Source organism: Chanos chanos, chromosome 9 (genome assembly GCF_902362185.1).
Source record: "Chanos chanos chromosome 9, fChaCha1.1, whole genome shotgun sequence".
Lineage (NCBI taxonomy): Eukaryota > Metazoa > Chordata > Actinopteri > Gonorynchiformes > Chanidae > Chanos > Chanos chanos.
Genome location: NC_044503.1, coordinates 42,595,559 through 42,613,641, shown reverse-complemented (window position 1 = coordinate 42,613,641; position 18,083 = coordinate 42,595,559). Strand labels below are relative to the sequence as shown.

Sequence of the window (18,083 nt, the reverse complement as noted above, 5' to 3'; positions counted from 1 at the left end):
TGACTACACACACTGTACAGTGTAAACTGTGATTTGACTACACACACTGTACAGTGTAAACTGTGATTTGGCTACACACACTGCACAGTGTGAACTGTGATTTCACTACACACACTGTACAGTGTAAACTGTGATTTGACTACACACACTGTACAGTGTGAACTGTGATTTGACTACACACACTGTACAGTGTAAACTGTGATTTGACTACATACACTGTACAGTGTAAACTGTGATTTGACTACACACACTGTACAGTGTAAACTGTGATTTGACTACACACACTGTACAGTGTAAACTGTGATTTGGCTACACACACTGTACAGTGTGAACTGTGATTTCACTACACGCACTGTACAGTGTAAACTGTGATTTGACTACATACACTGTACAGTGTAAACTGTGATTTGGCTACACACACTGTACAGTGTAAACTGTGATTTGACTACACACACTGTACAGTGTAAACTGTGATTTGGCTACACACACTGTACAGTGTGAACTGTGATTTCACTACACGCACTGTACAGCGTAAACTGTGATTTGACTACATACACTGTACAGTGTGAACTGCTCAACAGTCTGCTCTACTGCTCTACTGTTCTCCCTCCACTGGTAATTTCCCAGTCACTCCAGGGAGTGTGTCTTTTGTCTGATTCACTGTTTGGATTAAGTATCTTCAGATTAAAATGACAATGCAATCGCTGTTTATTTTAACAGCACAAATCAAGAGACATAATGAAAATAGATAAAAAAATAATCAGACAGCCTAGATAGATAAACAGATGAATTTATCAGCCCCAGACACTCAGCCTCATTCTCCCGTTCAGGTGGCTTTAAACATCCTGTATATTGTAATATTAATACTTTATTAAATAAAGTATTAATTTAAACATTTAAAATTTTTAAATGCCTCTCTACAGGGGTTTGTGTAACATACAATGGATTTTAAGGAAGGAAAAAAAAAAAGCTCTATACTTATGGGAGACCAGTTCAGTACACTGAGGCAGGAAATGAAACTGCTTAAGGAAACTATCTGACTATATAAACTTTTATGGATCTCACTCACATAAATGTTCTTAAATGTTCTGTTAAAGGGACATTAACATGAATTAAAATGTTTATGTTAAACATGATCTGAAATGAGAACCAGTCACTCATACAGGTATAATATGGAACAGTTTATCACAGTAATGTCTCTGTAATGCCGTTACTCACCAGACACTACCAGAGCGACTCTGTCTGTAATTGGTTGATCATTCTCAGTTTTATATATGATCACGCTGTATTCTCCACTGTCTCTCACAGTCAGATCCCGCAGTTGTAATGAACCAGTGAAAATGTCCAGTTTGACTCTGTCTTTGTAATTATCCTCAGGAAGGGTCTGGCTTGGAGATGAGGAAATTATTTTTGTGTCTTTAAATCTCCACCGGATGCTTCTAAGAGGTTTACCAATAGGACTGATGTTGGTGTTGATCCAAACACTTCCTCCTACTGTTCCATTCACAGGTTCAGGAGACAACACCACATCACTACACAAACACACACCTGAGGAGACAACACCACATCACTACACAAACACACACCTGAGGAGACAATACCACACTGCACGTTTTAACACAAATACAGAAACATATTGAAAATAAGAAAGAAAGAAAGAAAGAAAGAAAGAAAGAGCCCCTACCTGAGATCAGAAGTAAAATGGGGAATATGCAGATCATCATGGGCACTGAACGCTGGGCTGATCCCGACATGCTACTACAAACACAGAAACACATTGTTTTCATTCATTGTTTTACTCTTAAAAACACATTACAGGTCATTTAGGCCTAATGGCGTACGTATCGGACTTGGACGGTTTTTATGGCTTTGTTTTTTTTTTCTTGTTCTAAACACAAACTCGACAGAAATATGCACAGTTCTCGTCTCTAAACTCCCATACAAACCCCGTGACACAAATGAGATTCACATACTGTACAGCTCATACAGTTCAGCACTGTACATAAACTCAAGAGTTCAAAATGGTCCAGTGTTTGAATTGAACTGTTTTGGGCCATTCATCTGTTTAGCTGCCAAGGTGTCAGATGATGAACTGAAGTCTTATCAGGATCTGCAGATACACTGGTAAGGTTTGGTCTCCCAGTTTAGGCTGTAGGCTGGCAAGTACACTGATCAACAATACTTATTCATCACTGACCATGATTATCGACTTGGCTTTTCATCTGTAAATGCTTTCAAATTGTGTATTTGGTTGCTGAACTTTTTAGACTAATTTCCTGGGGGTTGAGGAGTGATGACCCCGAACCCTGTGGTGGGTAATGTCACAGAAGGGTTTCACAGAGACTGCAGCGACTTCACCAATACCGAATCTCACTCCGAACTAAACTGAAAACTTGGCAGCCCTGTAGCCCCGTTTACACTGTGGGCTACAAGCACCTGGGCTAGACTTCCTGTTGCGTTTAGACAATGGGGCATGTAACCAACGGCAAATTTCACAACCATAGAGACACTGTACAACATTCGATGGACTGATAAACAAAACATTGCAACAACAGCAAACAAAATATGGAGCCAAGCACTCTCTTCCTCCTTGTTATTACAGTGCTAAATTATATGTATTATATGTAATGTTACATTACGGGACTCGCGCTCTCTCCGGTAGACATACATTCCGTGTAAACGAGACGGTAAACGAATATCGAAGCGTTAAGTGAGAGGAACAGACTAATATACTGTACGTCACTTGCTATGTGCTATACTGTAGGCAGGTTATTATTATGTTTTAATATGTAAGACCACTTACATTACATCGCTCTGGCCCCGTGAGCTTAAGCTTTCGGTTTCGAGTGGAGCCTAGGAGTGGCTCGGGTTGGCCACAGCCAACACAGTCTAGAGCTCTGTTCCAAATGTCCCCTTGTCCACTCGCTCACTATGTAGCGTTCTCTACACTGGGGGATACGGGCAGACGGCTCTTGATACATTTCAGACACTATTCGCGTGTTATGCTGCTACATAATTATGCACCGGATATTCGTAATGTTTTATCTCCGTCGCATAAACAAACGCCAGAACATCTGCATCTCATTGGCCTGTAAAGAGTTGCCTGCTTTCAGGAGAAAGGCCGCAATGCATGATGGGCCAAGTCGATCGATATAGGGTAGCCTCTGTTTACGACATTTTGCCTTGCCTAGCGACGATTTTGTGGCATATTACATAATGTCGTAAATTTACAGCGGACCATTGGGACATCACTACAAAATGGCTGATTCACTAAATAGTGCACTATATAGTGGGCGAGTGGACATTTGGAGCGTAGCATAAAGTCTGGCCACACCTCTGGCAACACCGCTTTTCACACAGAACGTTTTTGCGGAACTATTTCTCCACGGCCGTTGTTCTCATACGGACGCATTTTAACTGCGCAAGCACCCCCCATTCAACTGTGTACAACCATGTCATTGTTGAAGCCTTTGTAGCCAGCCACAACCCGCTATCTGAGGAGAGAGGTCTCGGCCGTGTATTCACTGTGTTTTAAATGTTTCTTGTTTAGTGTGTGTGTCTTACGGCTGGGATACACGCGCTGAATAAGATGTGGTCTCGTAAAGTTTACCACCGATATTAGAGTCAGAAGCTATAGCTGGAGCAGCTACTGGCTTATTCAAACCGAATAGAAATATTACGCCAAGGCTGCATTGAAAGTTCTATTTGTATTCGGTTTGAATAAGCCAGTGGCTGCTTCAGTATGGCTGTAAAAACATCGACCGTTTCAAGCCAGGCCACCAACTTACAATGCAGCCTTGGTGTAAGATAGTTTTGGTCACGCTGTGTCTGTCACGTTTTTGGCGAAAGTTTCGACACTGCCAGTATAATTTTATTTTTGAACATCTGCATATATTTGCATTTTTATGAAACGGCATGGAATGAGGTAGTGGATTGATATTTTGTGGGGATGGGGAACACTAACTGACAAAGGGAGCAGTTTCGGTATCCCTACTGCCGAGTGGAGCGTGCTCCACTGCCACTCCACGCTCTTTGGACATACAGGAGTGTGTGGTCTAGCTACTGGCATTGTTAAATAGACTACTGCAGTCTGCCATGTGCCACCCTAATAAAATGGCTGGACCTAGCTGCCCTCCCAGTAGAAAAGTTCTGGCTACGCCCCAGGCTTTCAAACACTTTCGGTTTAAAGATAGTCTGGTCCGACGTCACTCCTCTGTAAACTACAAAGAAGTAGCTCTGTTGTATTCTAATCCAAACCAAGTTTTATATCTTGAATTTTCCAACTGCGAACACTTCGGAGTTTATTCAGTCTTAACATCGGCTGTAAGGAGCCCCAGAACCTTGAACGTGGACTGACAGACGAAAGAACAACGGGAAGGATGACGTCAGGCTGTAGTGTGGGGCCACGCCTAAGCAGTTTTCATAATTAAAATAAGAGAGATAGACAATAATGCAAAGTAAAATAGTTAGAATAGTTATAGAATGTTGCGGGGAAAGAAAGGTCGGTTAACACGCCACACCACGTTTAGTCTGCTCTTTAACTTATTCTTTTAATCGACTCTTTCTCTTAAGTTACTTTTCTCCACTATACGATTCTCTTTTCTCAGTATTTGAGGAAAACTGTATCAACCAAGACATACATATTGCCTGTATAAACCAAATAATGTAGGCCTACTTCATGTTGATTATTCTGTTCAACAGCGGAATTTGACTTGTTTCGCTTTGATATGCCAACAATAATTTAATTCAGTTTTATTTTATATAACATTATTTTAACATGAATTATTTGTTATCTGTTATTTGAGACCATTTTTAAATAGTATAATATCAATATCGATGTCGCAAACTGGCGATGCACTGAAGCGTAACTTCAGTCTGCAAACTTTATCCTTGGAGGCCATTTTTACGAAAGACAGTTCCGGACAATTAAAGTGGGACGCCTAGCCTTTTATGACAACGTCAATTCTGTTTATTCACAGTTCTTATAAACGCATGTTCATTTACGAATGGATGGCATTCCTTATGCGTACGCGACTAATTTACAACTGTTTTCTGAAGTTAGAAGTGTTTCTTAAATCTGAAATGACAATCTCGAACTGGCCCACCTCACGTACAAATTAGGATAACAATACGAAAGATGAGACTCAGTAGCTAAAAAGGAAAGCAAAAATTATGTGACATTTGGCAGATGGCCTCTAGGTGGCACTGTTGTAAAGGAATTGGCGCTTGATTTTAATAATTTTGCATTTGATGATCTGGTAAAGGTGAGTTTAACCGAGTTTGCATGTATTTTGACTATTCATTATTACTATTCTGAACCACATAGAAACTGTCCCCTGAAGTGACAGTTCATTCAGCCACACAAGGGCAGTATAATCCAGACCTGAATAATTATTTGACCTGGTGAGTTAAAATGTGTAGGGGAGGTTCTCTAATGAATGTGTGTGTCAGTAGAGCAGTGTCAGGTTAAATGTGTATGGGAGGTTCTCTAATGACTGTGTGTGTCAGTAGAGCAGTGTGAGTTAAATGTGTAGGGGAGGTTCTCTAATGACTGTGTGTGTCAGTAGAGCAGTGTCAGGTTAAATGTGTAGGGGAGGTTCTCTAATGACTGTGTGTGTTAGTGGAGCAGTGTGAGTTAAAATGTGTAGGGGAGGTTCTCTAATGACTGTGTGTGTCAGTAGAGCAGTGTCAGGTTAAATGTGTAGGGGAGGTTCTCTAATGACTGTGTGTGTCAGTAGAGCAGTGTGAGTTAAATGTGTAGGGGAGGTTCTCTAATGACTGTGTGTGTCAGTAGAGCAGTGTCAGGTTAAATGTGTAGGGGAGGTTCTCTAATGACTGTGTGTGTTAGTGGAGCAGTGTGAGTTAAATGTGTAGGGGAGGTTCTCTAATGACTGTGTGTGTCAGTAGAGCAGTGTGAGTTAAATGTGTAGGGGAGGTTCTCTAATGACTGTGTGTGTCAGTAGAGCAGTGTGAGTTAAAATGTGTAGGGGAGGTTCTCTAATGACTGTGTGTGTCAGTAGAGCAGTGTGAGTTAAATGTGTAGGGGAGGTTCTCTAATGACTGTGTGTGTCAGTAGAGCAGTGTGAGTTAAAATGTGTAGGGGAGGTTCTCTAATGACTGTGTGTGTCAGTAGAGCAGTGTGAGGTTAAATGTGTAGGGGAGGTTCTCTAATGACTGTGTGTGTTAGTGGAGCAGTGTGAGGTTAAATGTGTAGGGGAGGTTCTCTAATGAATGTGTGTGTCAGTAGAGCAGTGTCAGGTTAAATGTGTAGGGGAGGTTCTCTAATGACTGTGTGTGTCAGTAGAGCAGTGTGAGTTAAATGTGTAGGGGAGGTTCTCTAATGACTGTGTGTGTCAGTAGAGCAGTGTCAGGTTAAATGTGTAGGGGAGGTTCTCTAATGACTGTGTGTGTTAGTGGAGCAGTGTGAGTTAAAATGTGTAGGGGAGGTTCTCTAATGACTGTGTGTGTCAGTAGAGCAGTGTGAGGTTAAATGTGTAGGGGAGGTTCTCTAATGACTGTGTGTGTCAGTAGAGCAGTGTGAGTTTAAATGTGTAGGGGAGGTTCTCTTATGACTGTGTGTGTCAGTAGAGCAGTGTGAGTTAAATGTGTAGGGGAGGTTCTCTAATGACTGTGTGTGTCAGTAGAGCAGTGTGAGTTAAAATGTGTAGGGGAGGTTCTCTAATGACTGTGTGTGTCAGTAGAGCAGTGTGAGTTTAAATGTGTAGGGGAGGTTCTCTAATGACTGTGTGTGTCAGTAAAGCAGTGTTAGTCAGGTAGAGTAAGAACACAACACAGTCTGTTATAACTACAGTAACAATCACACCTCTACTCCAACTCACAATGGATCTGAACATGTTCAGCTATTTCATCGCTTCACTTTATCTTCACGGTAAGAATCAACACACAGTATTTACTGCACTCTGCTTTATATTTTATCATATGAGTGGTGACTGGTGAATTAGACTTGTCTATGATCATTTGAGCATGTCTTACTATATATACGTGTGTATCGTATTTCACATCAAACAGTCTCCGGATAAACCTGAAGCAGTAGAGTAATTTGATGGTGGAGCTGATTGTGTTTTCTGGGGGGTGTTGTGAACCCTGTAAGATAAAATCTCTGTGTTAATGAAATTATTTGTTTTCAAACCAATGATGTAGTTTAGAGGTGAACTTTGGGCTTTTGTCTGTCATGTGTGTGTTAGTGACGGTGTATGAAATGTTTTGAAATTGTGAATTGTATACAGTCAAATAGAACAGTATTAAACGCTGACATAAAACATATTTTCAACAAAAGCTGAGCATTTTTTTAATGACAGAGTAAAACAAAGAAATACATTTCTTCTTTCTCTTCTTCATCTATTTAAACCAGAAGTGAGTTTATGGTCGTGTACAGTCTGCATCAGTAAAAGAGGGAAATTCTAGAGAATTCCTTTAAAAGTCTGATTCTGTTCCACTCCATTCTGATATTGATTATTTATTGATTCTACATGATTGATTTAATAGAATTGATTTGCTTTTTACCATCACATCACCTCTCCATTGGTTTTACTCAGTGTTTTACTGATATTTAAGATATTGGTTTTAAACCAGTTATCGCAAACTGTCACAAATTTCAGCATAAAAATTAAAATTACACACACACACGCATGGCAGTGAGTATGTAAACCTTAAATATAACATTGTTTCTGTATATTTTAATTTTTATAATTAAATTTCTATATATACAGATTATGTCTCTGTCATGTACTCTGACTGTGAAAAAAGTCAGAAAATAAAAAAGAGTTTGCCAATCTAGGGACATTTATTTATTTATTTGTTTAAATTCTGAGGTTCTTTGCTGTTTCACTTTTATGTTTTTATTTTTACTGGCCAAAAAGTCCTCTGTCCAGGACGTCTCATAACTCCTTCACAGTGAAAAAAGAATCATCAGTGTGTCTCATTATGACGCGAACTGTCTGGATATTTCTGTTCTCTTTAAATATTATTCAAATACGTCTGAGGGCATTTACATTTAAAAATAAAGTATTGATTAGTTATTTCTACATGACTGGTTTTGATAGAATTGATTCTCTTCCTACCATCACTGCACCTCTCATATATAATCTGGATTACGTGGTCAGAGTCCCATGGTTGTAGTTCATAACCAGTAAAGATGTTTTAAAATTATGATTTTGTCTCTGTCGTGTCAGTTTAAGTAAGATACATCAGTAAAGAGAACAAGCAAAACACTTAACCTGTAGGACCATACAGAATCTGTGATGACCGGTCAGAAACATCGTCAAAATAGAAATACAAACAGGGGCTTTTCTAGCTATTGAAATGATCAGGGGCCAGGCTAAGAAAGTCCCAGGCTAAGAAAGTCCCAGGCTAAGAAAACCGGAGCTTTTCATGTGGGTGGGCGCCTCTTCTGACTTTACTGTGTTCACTGTGAGGCGCTTCATTACTCCCCCTCCTTCAGACGCTGCAAGTCAAGATCCACTCTGTTACACAGTCTGTCTGTAGTTTTTCTATAAACACCTCCTTTTTCAGGGTGAAAATATTCAGTCCCGAATGATCGGACCTAACGGCACCACTGAATATAAATATAATAAAATCATTATAAAAACAGTGAAATTTAGTGAGGATTCACAGATTCATTTTTATTAACAATAATTAATAAAAATGTTATTAATAATAAGATGTAGTGTTAGATAGTATAGCCATTATAGACATTATAGTAGCCATTCAAGAAGAGAAGATATCACAGATATAAAACCAAAACTATGATTTAATCTCCTGTGCTAAGATGACAAGAAATTGTTTATCTGTGTCAGTCTATCAATTTGACAAACTGCATCACAATTACAAGAGTGGTGATGTGGTGTTGTCTCCTCAGGTGTGTGTTTGTGTAGTGATGTGGTGTTGTCTCCTCAGGTGTGTGTTTGGGTGGTGATGTGGTGTTGTCTCCTGGACCTGTGTATGGAGCAGTAGGAGAAAGTGTTTGGATCAACACCACCATCAGAACTTCTGATAAACCACTGAAAGACATCAGCTGGACATTTAATGGAAAACCTGTTATTACATCTGACGCTGATGGCGTCCTTATAAACCCTGTTTACCGTGACAGAGTTAGACTGGACCCACACACTGGTTCATTAGAGTTACTGAGTGTGACTGTGAGCGACAGTGGAGAGTACACAGTGATGATAAAGAAAACTCCTAATGATCCAGCACTGACAGACAAAACTACAATAGACGTGATTGGTAAGAATCACTTCATCATCACACTGGTCACATTCTACTTCCTGTTTTTCTTATCACCCTTTAGGGCCTGACTAATTTGTCACAGAGAGATTTCTGATGATTATTATTATTTAAGTCTGACTCACTGAACTTACACTGAACAATCCTCCTTTCACCTGGTCAGGGGTTATGACAGGGTGATGAATCAGGGACAGAGATGATTCAATTAATTATCAGTGATATGAAAAAGCAGGACCAAATCTGGATTTAAGGGCCAGGTTTTGATCTCCTTGGGGTAGTTTTATGTGAATTATCTTTCAGTGGTTGTAGCAGTTTCATTAGAAGTTTGAAACTGCACAGGACAAAATGAGTCTTAATTAATCATTTCATACAGTGTTTTTACTCCTCTGTCTGACAACACAAACACTCACTGGTCACGTTCTTACAAACACATATGTTCTGGAGACACCTCGTTAGTGTACAGTTAGAGACCATGGCCCATCTGTTGTCATGCACAGTGTGTGTTATCCATTCTCTAGATCTTCATCAGCGATCTGGTTCTGACCACAGGACCACTGTTGGCTGGATCACTCTCAACCCAGCAGGAACAAAATATGAGGGAGGTTAGGTAAGTAGGTATGAGTGAGGTTAGGGTGGTAGGTATGAGGGAGGTTAGGGTGATAAGTATGAGTGAGGTTAGGGTGGTAGGTATGAGGGAGGTTAGGGTGGTAGGTATGAGGGAGGTTAGGGTGGTAGGTATGAGGGAGGTTAGGGTGGAAGGTATGAGTGAAGTTAGGGTGGTAGGTATGAGGGAGGTTAGGATGGTAGGTATGAGGGAGGTTAGGGTGGTAGGTATGAGGGAGGTTAGGGTGGTAGGTATGAGGGAGGTTAGGTAAGTAGGTATGAGGTAGGTTAGGGTGGTAGGTATGAGGGAGGTTAGGTAAGTAGGTATGAGGGAGGTCAGGGTGGTAGGTATGAGGGAGGTTAGGGTGGTAGGTATGAGTGAAGCTAGGGTGGTAGGTATGAGGGAGGTTAGGATGGTAGGTATGAGGGAGGTTAGGGTGGTAGGTATGAGGGAGGTTAGGGTGGTAGGTATGAGGGAGGTTAGGTAAGTAGGTATGAGGTAGGTTAGGGTGGTAGGTATGAGGGAGGTCAGGGTGGTAGGTATGAGAGAGGTTAGGGTGGTAGGTATGAGGGAGGTTAGGTAAGTAGGTATGAGGTAGGTTAGGGTGGTAGGTATGAGGGAGGTTAGGTAAGTAGGTATGAGGGAGGTCAGGGTGGTAGGTATGAGGGAGGTTAGGGTGGTAGGTATGAGTGAAGTTAGGGTGGTAGGTATGAGGGAGGTTAGGATGGTAGGTATGAGGGAGGTTAGGGTGGTAGGTATGAGGGAGGTTAGGGTTGTAGGTATGAGGGAGGTTAGGGTGGTAGGTATGAGGGAGGTTAGGGTGGTAGGTATGAGAGAGGTTAGGGTGGTAGGTATGAGGGAGGTTAGGTAAGTAGGTATGAGGTAGGTTAGGGTGGTAGGTATGAGGTAGGTTATTGTGGTAGGTATGAGGGAGGTTAGGATGGTAGGTATGAGGGAGGTTAGCTAAGTAGGTATGAGGGAGGTTAGGTAAGTAGGTATGAGGGAGGTTAGGGTGGTAGGTATGAGGGAGGTTATTGTGGTAGGTATGAGGGAGGTTAGGATGGTAGGTATGAGGGAGGTTAGGTAAGTAGGTATGAGGGAGGTTAGGTAAGTAGGTATGAGGGAGGTAAGGGTGGTAGGTATGAGGGAGGTTAGGGTGGTAGGTATGAGGGAGGTTGGGGTGGTAGGTATGAGGGAGGTTAGGGTGGTAGGTATGAGGGAGGTTAGGGTGGTAGGTATGAGGGAGGTTGGGGTAGTAGGTATGAGGGAGGTTAGGTAAGTAGGTTTGAGGTAGTTTAGGGTGGTAGGTATGATGGAGGTTAGGGTGGTAGGTATGAGGGAGGTTAGGTAAGTAGGTATGAGGGAGGTTAGGGTGGTAGGTATGAGGGAGGTTAGGGTGGTAGGTGTATGGTTGATATATTTCATAGAGTGGCCAGTGAATGTGGGTCAAATGTAGGTGTTTATAATAAAGTGGAAAATGAATTTGTACAGCTTGTGTAGTGGATATTAGAAACCTTGACACCTGTTTTCAAATGTTAACTTTTGTTTCCTTTAAGGCAAATGACTGATCAGTACATGATAGGAATAAAAATACAGCAACAATTTAAAATGAAAAACATCTCAGACAAAGTTTTCTAATTTTCATGTAAACAAACATGAACAAACCTGAAAAACATAAACATTACATGATAGGATGTGGCAGTAGATGCCAGCTTCAGTATCTACTTTAAACCCAGAATCACACACTGAGACAGAAGGCACTTATACAACTCATCTATTACACTTACATAAATCATCTATTATGCAGATCAGAGCTAAAGAAAACACTACACACTGACATAATGTTTCTCTATACATTACACACTGACACAGTGTTTCTCTATAGACTATACACTGACACAGTGTTTCTCTATAGACTATACACTGACATAATGTTTCTCTGTAGACTATACACTGACACAGTGTTTCTCTATAGACTATACACTGACATAATGTTTCTCTATAGACTATACACTGACACAATGTTTCTCTATAGACTATACACTGACATAATGTTTCTCTATAGACTATACACTGACACAATGTTTCTCTATAGACTATACACTGACATAATGTTTCTCTATAGACTATACACTGACACAGTGTTTCTAATTTTCATGTAAACAAACATGAACAAACCTGAAAAACATAAACATTACATGATAGGATGTGGCAGTAGATGCCAGCTTCAGTATCTACTTTAAACCCAGAATCACACACTGAGACAGAAGGCACTTATACAACTCATCTATTACACTTACATAAATCATCTATTATGCAGATCAGAGCTAAAGAAAACACTACACACTGACATAATGTTTCTCTATACATTACACACTGACACAGTGTTTCTCTATAGACTATACACTGACATAATGTTTCTCTGTAGACTATACACTGACACAGTGTTTCTCTATAGACTATACACTGACACAATGTTTCTCTATAGACTATACACTGACATAATGTTTCTCTATAGACTATACACTGACACAATGTTTCTCTATAGACTATACACTGACATAACGTTTCTCTATAGACTATACACTGACACAATGTTTCTCTATAGACTATACACTGACACAATGTTTCTCTATAGACTATACACTGACATAATGATTCTCTATAGACTATACACTGACACAATGTTTCTCTATAGACTAAACACTGACATAATGTTTCTCTATAGACTATACACTGACACAGTGTTTCTCCATAGATTATACACTGACATAATGTTTCTCTATAGACTATACACTGTCACAATGTTTCTCTATACACTACACACTGACATAATGTTTCTCTATAGACTATACACTGACATAATGTTTCTCTATAGACTATACACTGACATAATGTTTCTCTATACACTACACACTGACATAATGTTTCTCTATAGACTATACACTGACATAATGTTTCTCTATAGATTACACCCTGACACAGTGTTTCTCTATAGACTATACACTGACATAATGATTCTCTATAGACTATACACTGACATAATGTTTCTCTATAGACTATACACTGACATAATGTTTCTCTATAGACTATACACTGACATAATGTTTCTCCATACACTATACATTACACACTGACATAATGTTTCTCTATAGATTACACACTGACACAGTGTTTCTCTATAGACTATACACTGACATAATGATTCTCTATAGACTATACACTGACACAATGGTATTCTATAGAACAAAGATTTCCAGTGATATTTAAGCCTAGTTACAAAATAAAAATCACCCTCTTTTTCTCCTACAGAGAGAATATCTGGAGTCTCCCTCACTGGTCCAGCACAACCCCTAATAGAAGATCAAAGTTCTGCTGTTTTAACCTGTGAGGGAACTGGCTCCATCATCACCACAGAATGGATGAAGGATGGTCAACCTCTGTCTCCTAGAAACAACATCATCTTCTCTGCTGATCTGAGATCAGTGTCCATCAGTCCAGTGAGGAGATCAGACAGTGGAGAATACCAGTGTAGACTCAGTAACCCTGTCAGCTCTGACACTGCAACCTACACAATGACTGTCAACTGTGAGTGTCACACACATTCACTTTACAAGCGCAAGACACCGGTTGTAGTGACAAAAATTATCTTCTTTACAAAAGAAGATCAAAATACAGGTGCAATCCAATAACAAAAAGGTGCAGCGAAACAGTGTGCATACAAAACACAAACAGCGATTGACAAAGAACAGGTGAAACACAAGGGCTTAAATACTAGAGGAAAACTAAACATTGATTGGATGACAATAACAAGGCAGGAACGAGGTAAATAAATGCAACAAACAGGATCAGGTGAGGGGTGGAAACACACAAGGAACAGGAGCACAAAGACATATCAAACTAAAAGTCCAAATATGAGGTGCAGGCTGTGACACAGACACTATAGAAATGAATAGAATATCAGAGACAATAGAATGAATAGAGCAATAGAGAGAATAGAAAATAAATAGAGTAACAGAGACAGTAGAGATATTAACAGATTAACACCATCCCATGATGCCTCTGTGTTTCAGATGGACCAGAGAACGTTTCCATCAGTGGACAGAATGAGGTGGAGGTGGGGTCAAAGGTGACTCTGACGTGCTCTGCTGAATCCACACCTCATGCCTCCTTCATCTGGATGTTGAATGGAAGAGAAACAGGAGAAACTACAGCCTCATATTCCATAGAGAAGATTGACTCCACACACAGTGGGAATTACAGCTGCACAGCCTGGAACAGCATCACCTCACTCACAATGTCAGTTCACCATCATTTAACAGTTAAAGGTAAAGTTTCACTGTGAGTTCACACACACAGCTCTGTTAATGTACTTTAACATTGTTATACAGTGATTTTTGTGTTGACAGAGTTCAGTAATAAAGTGATAAACCTCCTGTTTGTCTACAGTGAGAGAGTCTCTCCATGGAGAAGCTGTCAGTGTAATCATCATTGGGGGAATTACTGTATCAGTGACAGTAGCTGTAGGTTTGGTGTTCTGCTTTATGAAAAATAGAATTGGGTGAGTGATCTTTTATTTTGTGTGAGATCATTATGAATTTTTTTTACGATGTTTTTTTAAAGTAGAACATATTTAGAAGAGAGAGCAGTCTGAAATTCTCTGTTTGTTACAAAGTCACAGATCAACTTAGGGAAAGAGATGTGAATCCAGTTAAAAGTCAATACTGGAATCAGAGAAATAATATTCCTTTTTCTTGTTCCCTTTTCACTCCAGTTTGGTAATGACCCATTGCTTTCTACTTCTGGTCCCTGGTCACAACCCCCATGCCAGCAAGAGATGTTGGGCCATAGTGTTACTCCTTAGGTCTATGAGATGGTGGGCCATAGTGTTACTCCTTAGGTCTATGAGATGGTGGGCCATAGTGTTACTCCTTAGGTCTATGAGATGGTGGACCATAGCATTACTCCTTAGGTCTATGAGATGGTGGGTCATAGTGTTATTCCTTAGGTCTATGAGATGGTGGGTCATAGTGTTATTCCTTAGGTCTATGAGATGGTGGACCATAGCATTACTCCTTAGGTCTATGAGATGGTGGGCCATAGTGTTACTCCTTAGGTCTATGAGATGGTGGGTCATAGTGTTATTCCTTAGGTCTATGAGATGGTGGACCATAGCATTACTCCTTAGGTCTATGAGATGGTGGGCCATAGTGTTACTCCTTAGGTCTATGAGATGTTGGACCATAGCATTACTCCTTAGGTCTATGAGATGGTGGGCCATAGTGTTACTCCTTAAGTCTATGAGATGTTGGGTGATAGTGTTACTCCTTAGGTCTATGAGATGTTGGGCCATAGTGTTACTCCTTAAGTCTATGAGATGTTGGGCTGGTGTCGTTTTGTCTCAGGAGGAAGCAGCAGTCAGACTCCATACAGTGATATAGTATTTACTTTGTTCTAACAGTGGATGGTGTAGATCAGATTAATTGGTAGTAAATGAGATCTTATGTGATCTTATGTGATGTTCAGTTCAGATCATCCCACACTGTAAGGTCTTGTTCTTTGTGGAGTTATCATACTGCACAATGAGGACACCAGTCAGGACTGTCTCTGGTTCTGAGGTACAAAGTCACCAGTGTCTGTGGACTTACACAGTTCTATAGCAGGACAACATGGAGGCACTTTTGGAGGTTTATTGCAGACTGTTTATCCTGTTTAGAATCTAAACTGGTTTTCATAGTGGACTGTTTGACCTGTTGAAGGTTTAAACTGTTTTTTATTGCAGACTGGGCCCAGGACGGTTTAGAATTTAAACAGGTTGCTCTGTAACCTGAGGAATTTGTATTGATTCACTATTTTCACTAATTCACCATCAGTATTGATTGAGGTGTGACTCCTGGAATGTGTGCAGTTCTCATCACTGTAAAAGATCAGTCACATCGCTGTGGTGTCATCAGGAACACTGACACTGGGAGCTGTCATCTGAATCATTTTGTGTTTTAGCGCCACCTACCAGTCATTTCTTGGTGCAGTAAAGAAAGTTGCTTTGAGTGAGGTCACTTTAAGAAATAGCCTCTTTCTCATTGGTGGAGCTCAGGCACATGACTTGTGAGATCACACTTTGGTCAGCCATTTTGTCACCAGCATTTACACTAGAAGGCATTGTTTAGTTCTGTCTTATGAATCTTTTCCAATGTGTTTGTGTAGCCTGGAATAGCTTTGCTTGTAAGCAGCACGGTTCTTCTATGTTACTTAGCTGTGTGTGGGTGCATATTTAGTGGCCTCATACACTTTGTGATGCTGTGTAACATAAGCAGATTACCACTGTGTTTGCCATACTGTTATACTAGCTCAGTGGTTAGTGCTGTTGTGTACTGTAGTTCATAGTAAAGCCTAAGCTATACAGTGTTTATTTGTAGCATTCTATTGACTTTTTTTTTTTTTTTACAGTATTTGCATTTTATATAAAGTTTGTAAGCAGATCCTCTTAATTGTGTTATACTGGATGTGCCAGTAGACAGGCAGGCAAAGAATAGGAACAGTTCACTGATGGGGTTTGTTTCTCTGTATGTCTGAAGAGTTAAGATGAACATTTCAGTGTGGTGTTGGTCTGACTGTGAGAAAATCCAGTCAGTCTTTACAGATGGACCTGCACTGTCCAGATCTCTAAGTGTCAGTAACACTATGAAACAGATCATATTATTAAAGATTTTAGTTTGTGAATAACATTTTGTCAGAGGTGTCTGACGTGTTCAGATGTTCCAGAACAGTGTGTAAACAGATGGCATTTTTTCACTAACCTGTTTATCCTATATGAAAGCCTCAGTGAGGCCAGAGTTTCACTAACCTGTTTATTCTGTATGGAAACCTCTGTGAGTCCAGAGTCTCACTAACCTGTTTATTCTGTATGGAAACCTCTGTGAGTCCAGAGTTTCACTAACCTGTTTATTCTGTATGGAAACCTCAGTGAGTCCAGAGGTTGTGGGTCAGTGCTGGACAGTATGAGACAGTAAGAGTCTTTGTGAGGACTTCACAGATGTTAGAACAGCTGTAAATGTCACATTCGGAGAGCTGTTATGAGATGGACAATGTGTTATCATGGTCTAACTTTACCAAAACGTTCTTTTTAAAATCAAGAATTCACCTCTTTTGCTTTTTGTGACATAGTAAATTAATCATTGACAAACCTTAAAAAGGACACAGACCAGCCTTTTGACACTGTGTGTGTTTGTACGTCCACGTGTGTTAGTGAGTTATACATAATCTCTCTCTCTCTCACTGTCTCTCTCTCTCTCTCTCACTCTCTCTCTCTCTCTCTGCCTGATGTCAGACATTTCCAGGAGGCCAATAGGGAGCAGGTGGAGCTTGGAATCTTGGGAGGAGACACCTCAGTGTACTCAGAGGTCAAACTCAACTCTGCAGCCAATCAGAGAGCTCTACAGCTCATCTTAGGTCAGTGATGTCACTCTAGCTCCGCCCTTTCATGGACACCTCAGTTTCTCACAGTTCTGATCAAACTCAGGGTTGTCATGGAACTTGTTGTCATGGGAATTTATTATTGTACATTAATGAACTTTTCAACTGATTTATATTTTAATATTTCTTATGAATTAGGTGTCACATCTGCCCTCGAAGTATCTGAAGTCATTTATACACAGGTGAAGAACTGACTGCTGGCTCTGATTGGATGAAAGCGTTGGAGGTGTGAAGAGTTTTTACCTGTGGTGTTCCTGGGCTGTGAGTTAGTTCTTCTGTGAACAGTGTGAAATATGGAAGGGATGACCTGTCTTCACAGGAGATGCATCAAATTTTATGACAAGAATTAACATAGACATTGATGACAGTGAGAAGAACTGGACTCTGAACTGCTTGTTAAAAATACCAACTACTTCCTGTTTGTAGCCACCGCTTATGTTTGGGCGTCTAGCACTGAACACAGGCATCTTTTCCGTAAGGAACTGAACACAGGTCTCTGTTCTGTGTTGAACTGAACACCGGCCTCTGCTCTGTGGGGAAGTGAACACGGGTCTCTGTTCCGTAAGGAACTGAACACAGGTCTTTGTTCTGTGGGGAACTGAACACAGGCCTCTGTTCTGTGGGGAAGTGAACACAAGTCTCTGTTCTGTGTTGAACTGAACACAGATCTCTGTTCTGTTGGGAACTGAACACAGGCCTCTGTTCTGTGGGAACTGAACACATGGTTTTTGGGGAGATAAAGTTAAAAGCAGAGAAAGGA

The 18,083-nt window shown here is 40.4% G+C and overlaps 1 protein-coding gene across 1 annotated transcript; it reads left to right on the top strand.

Annotated features, from left to right (window-relative positions):
- Positions 1-6,840: 6,840 nt before the first annotated feature.
- Positions 6,841-17,307, top strand: LOC115821827 (carcinoembryonic antigen-related cell adhesion molecule 20-like). The gene is made up of 5 exons (XM_030785613.1): positions 6,841-6,889; positions 8,971-9,246; positions 13,163-13,438; positions 13,924-14,149; positions 17,178-17,307. Exons 1-5 carry the CDS (start codon positions 6,841-6,843, stop codon positions 17,305-17,307), a joined length of 957 nt encoding a protein of 318 aa, XP_030641473.1.
- The last annotated feature ends 776 nt before the right edge of the window (positions 17,308-18,083 follow it).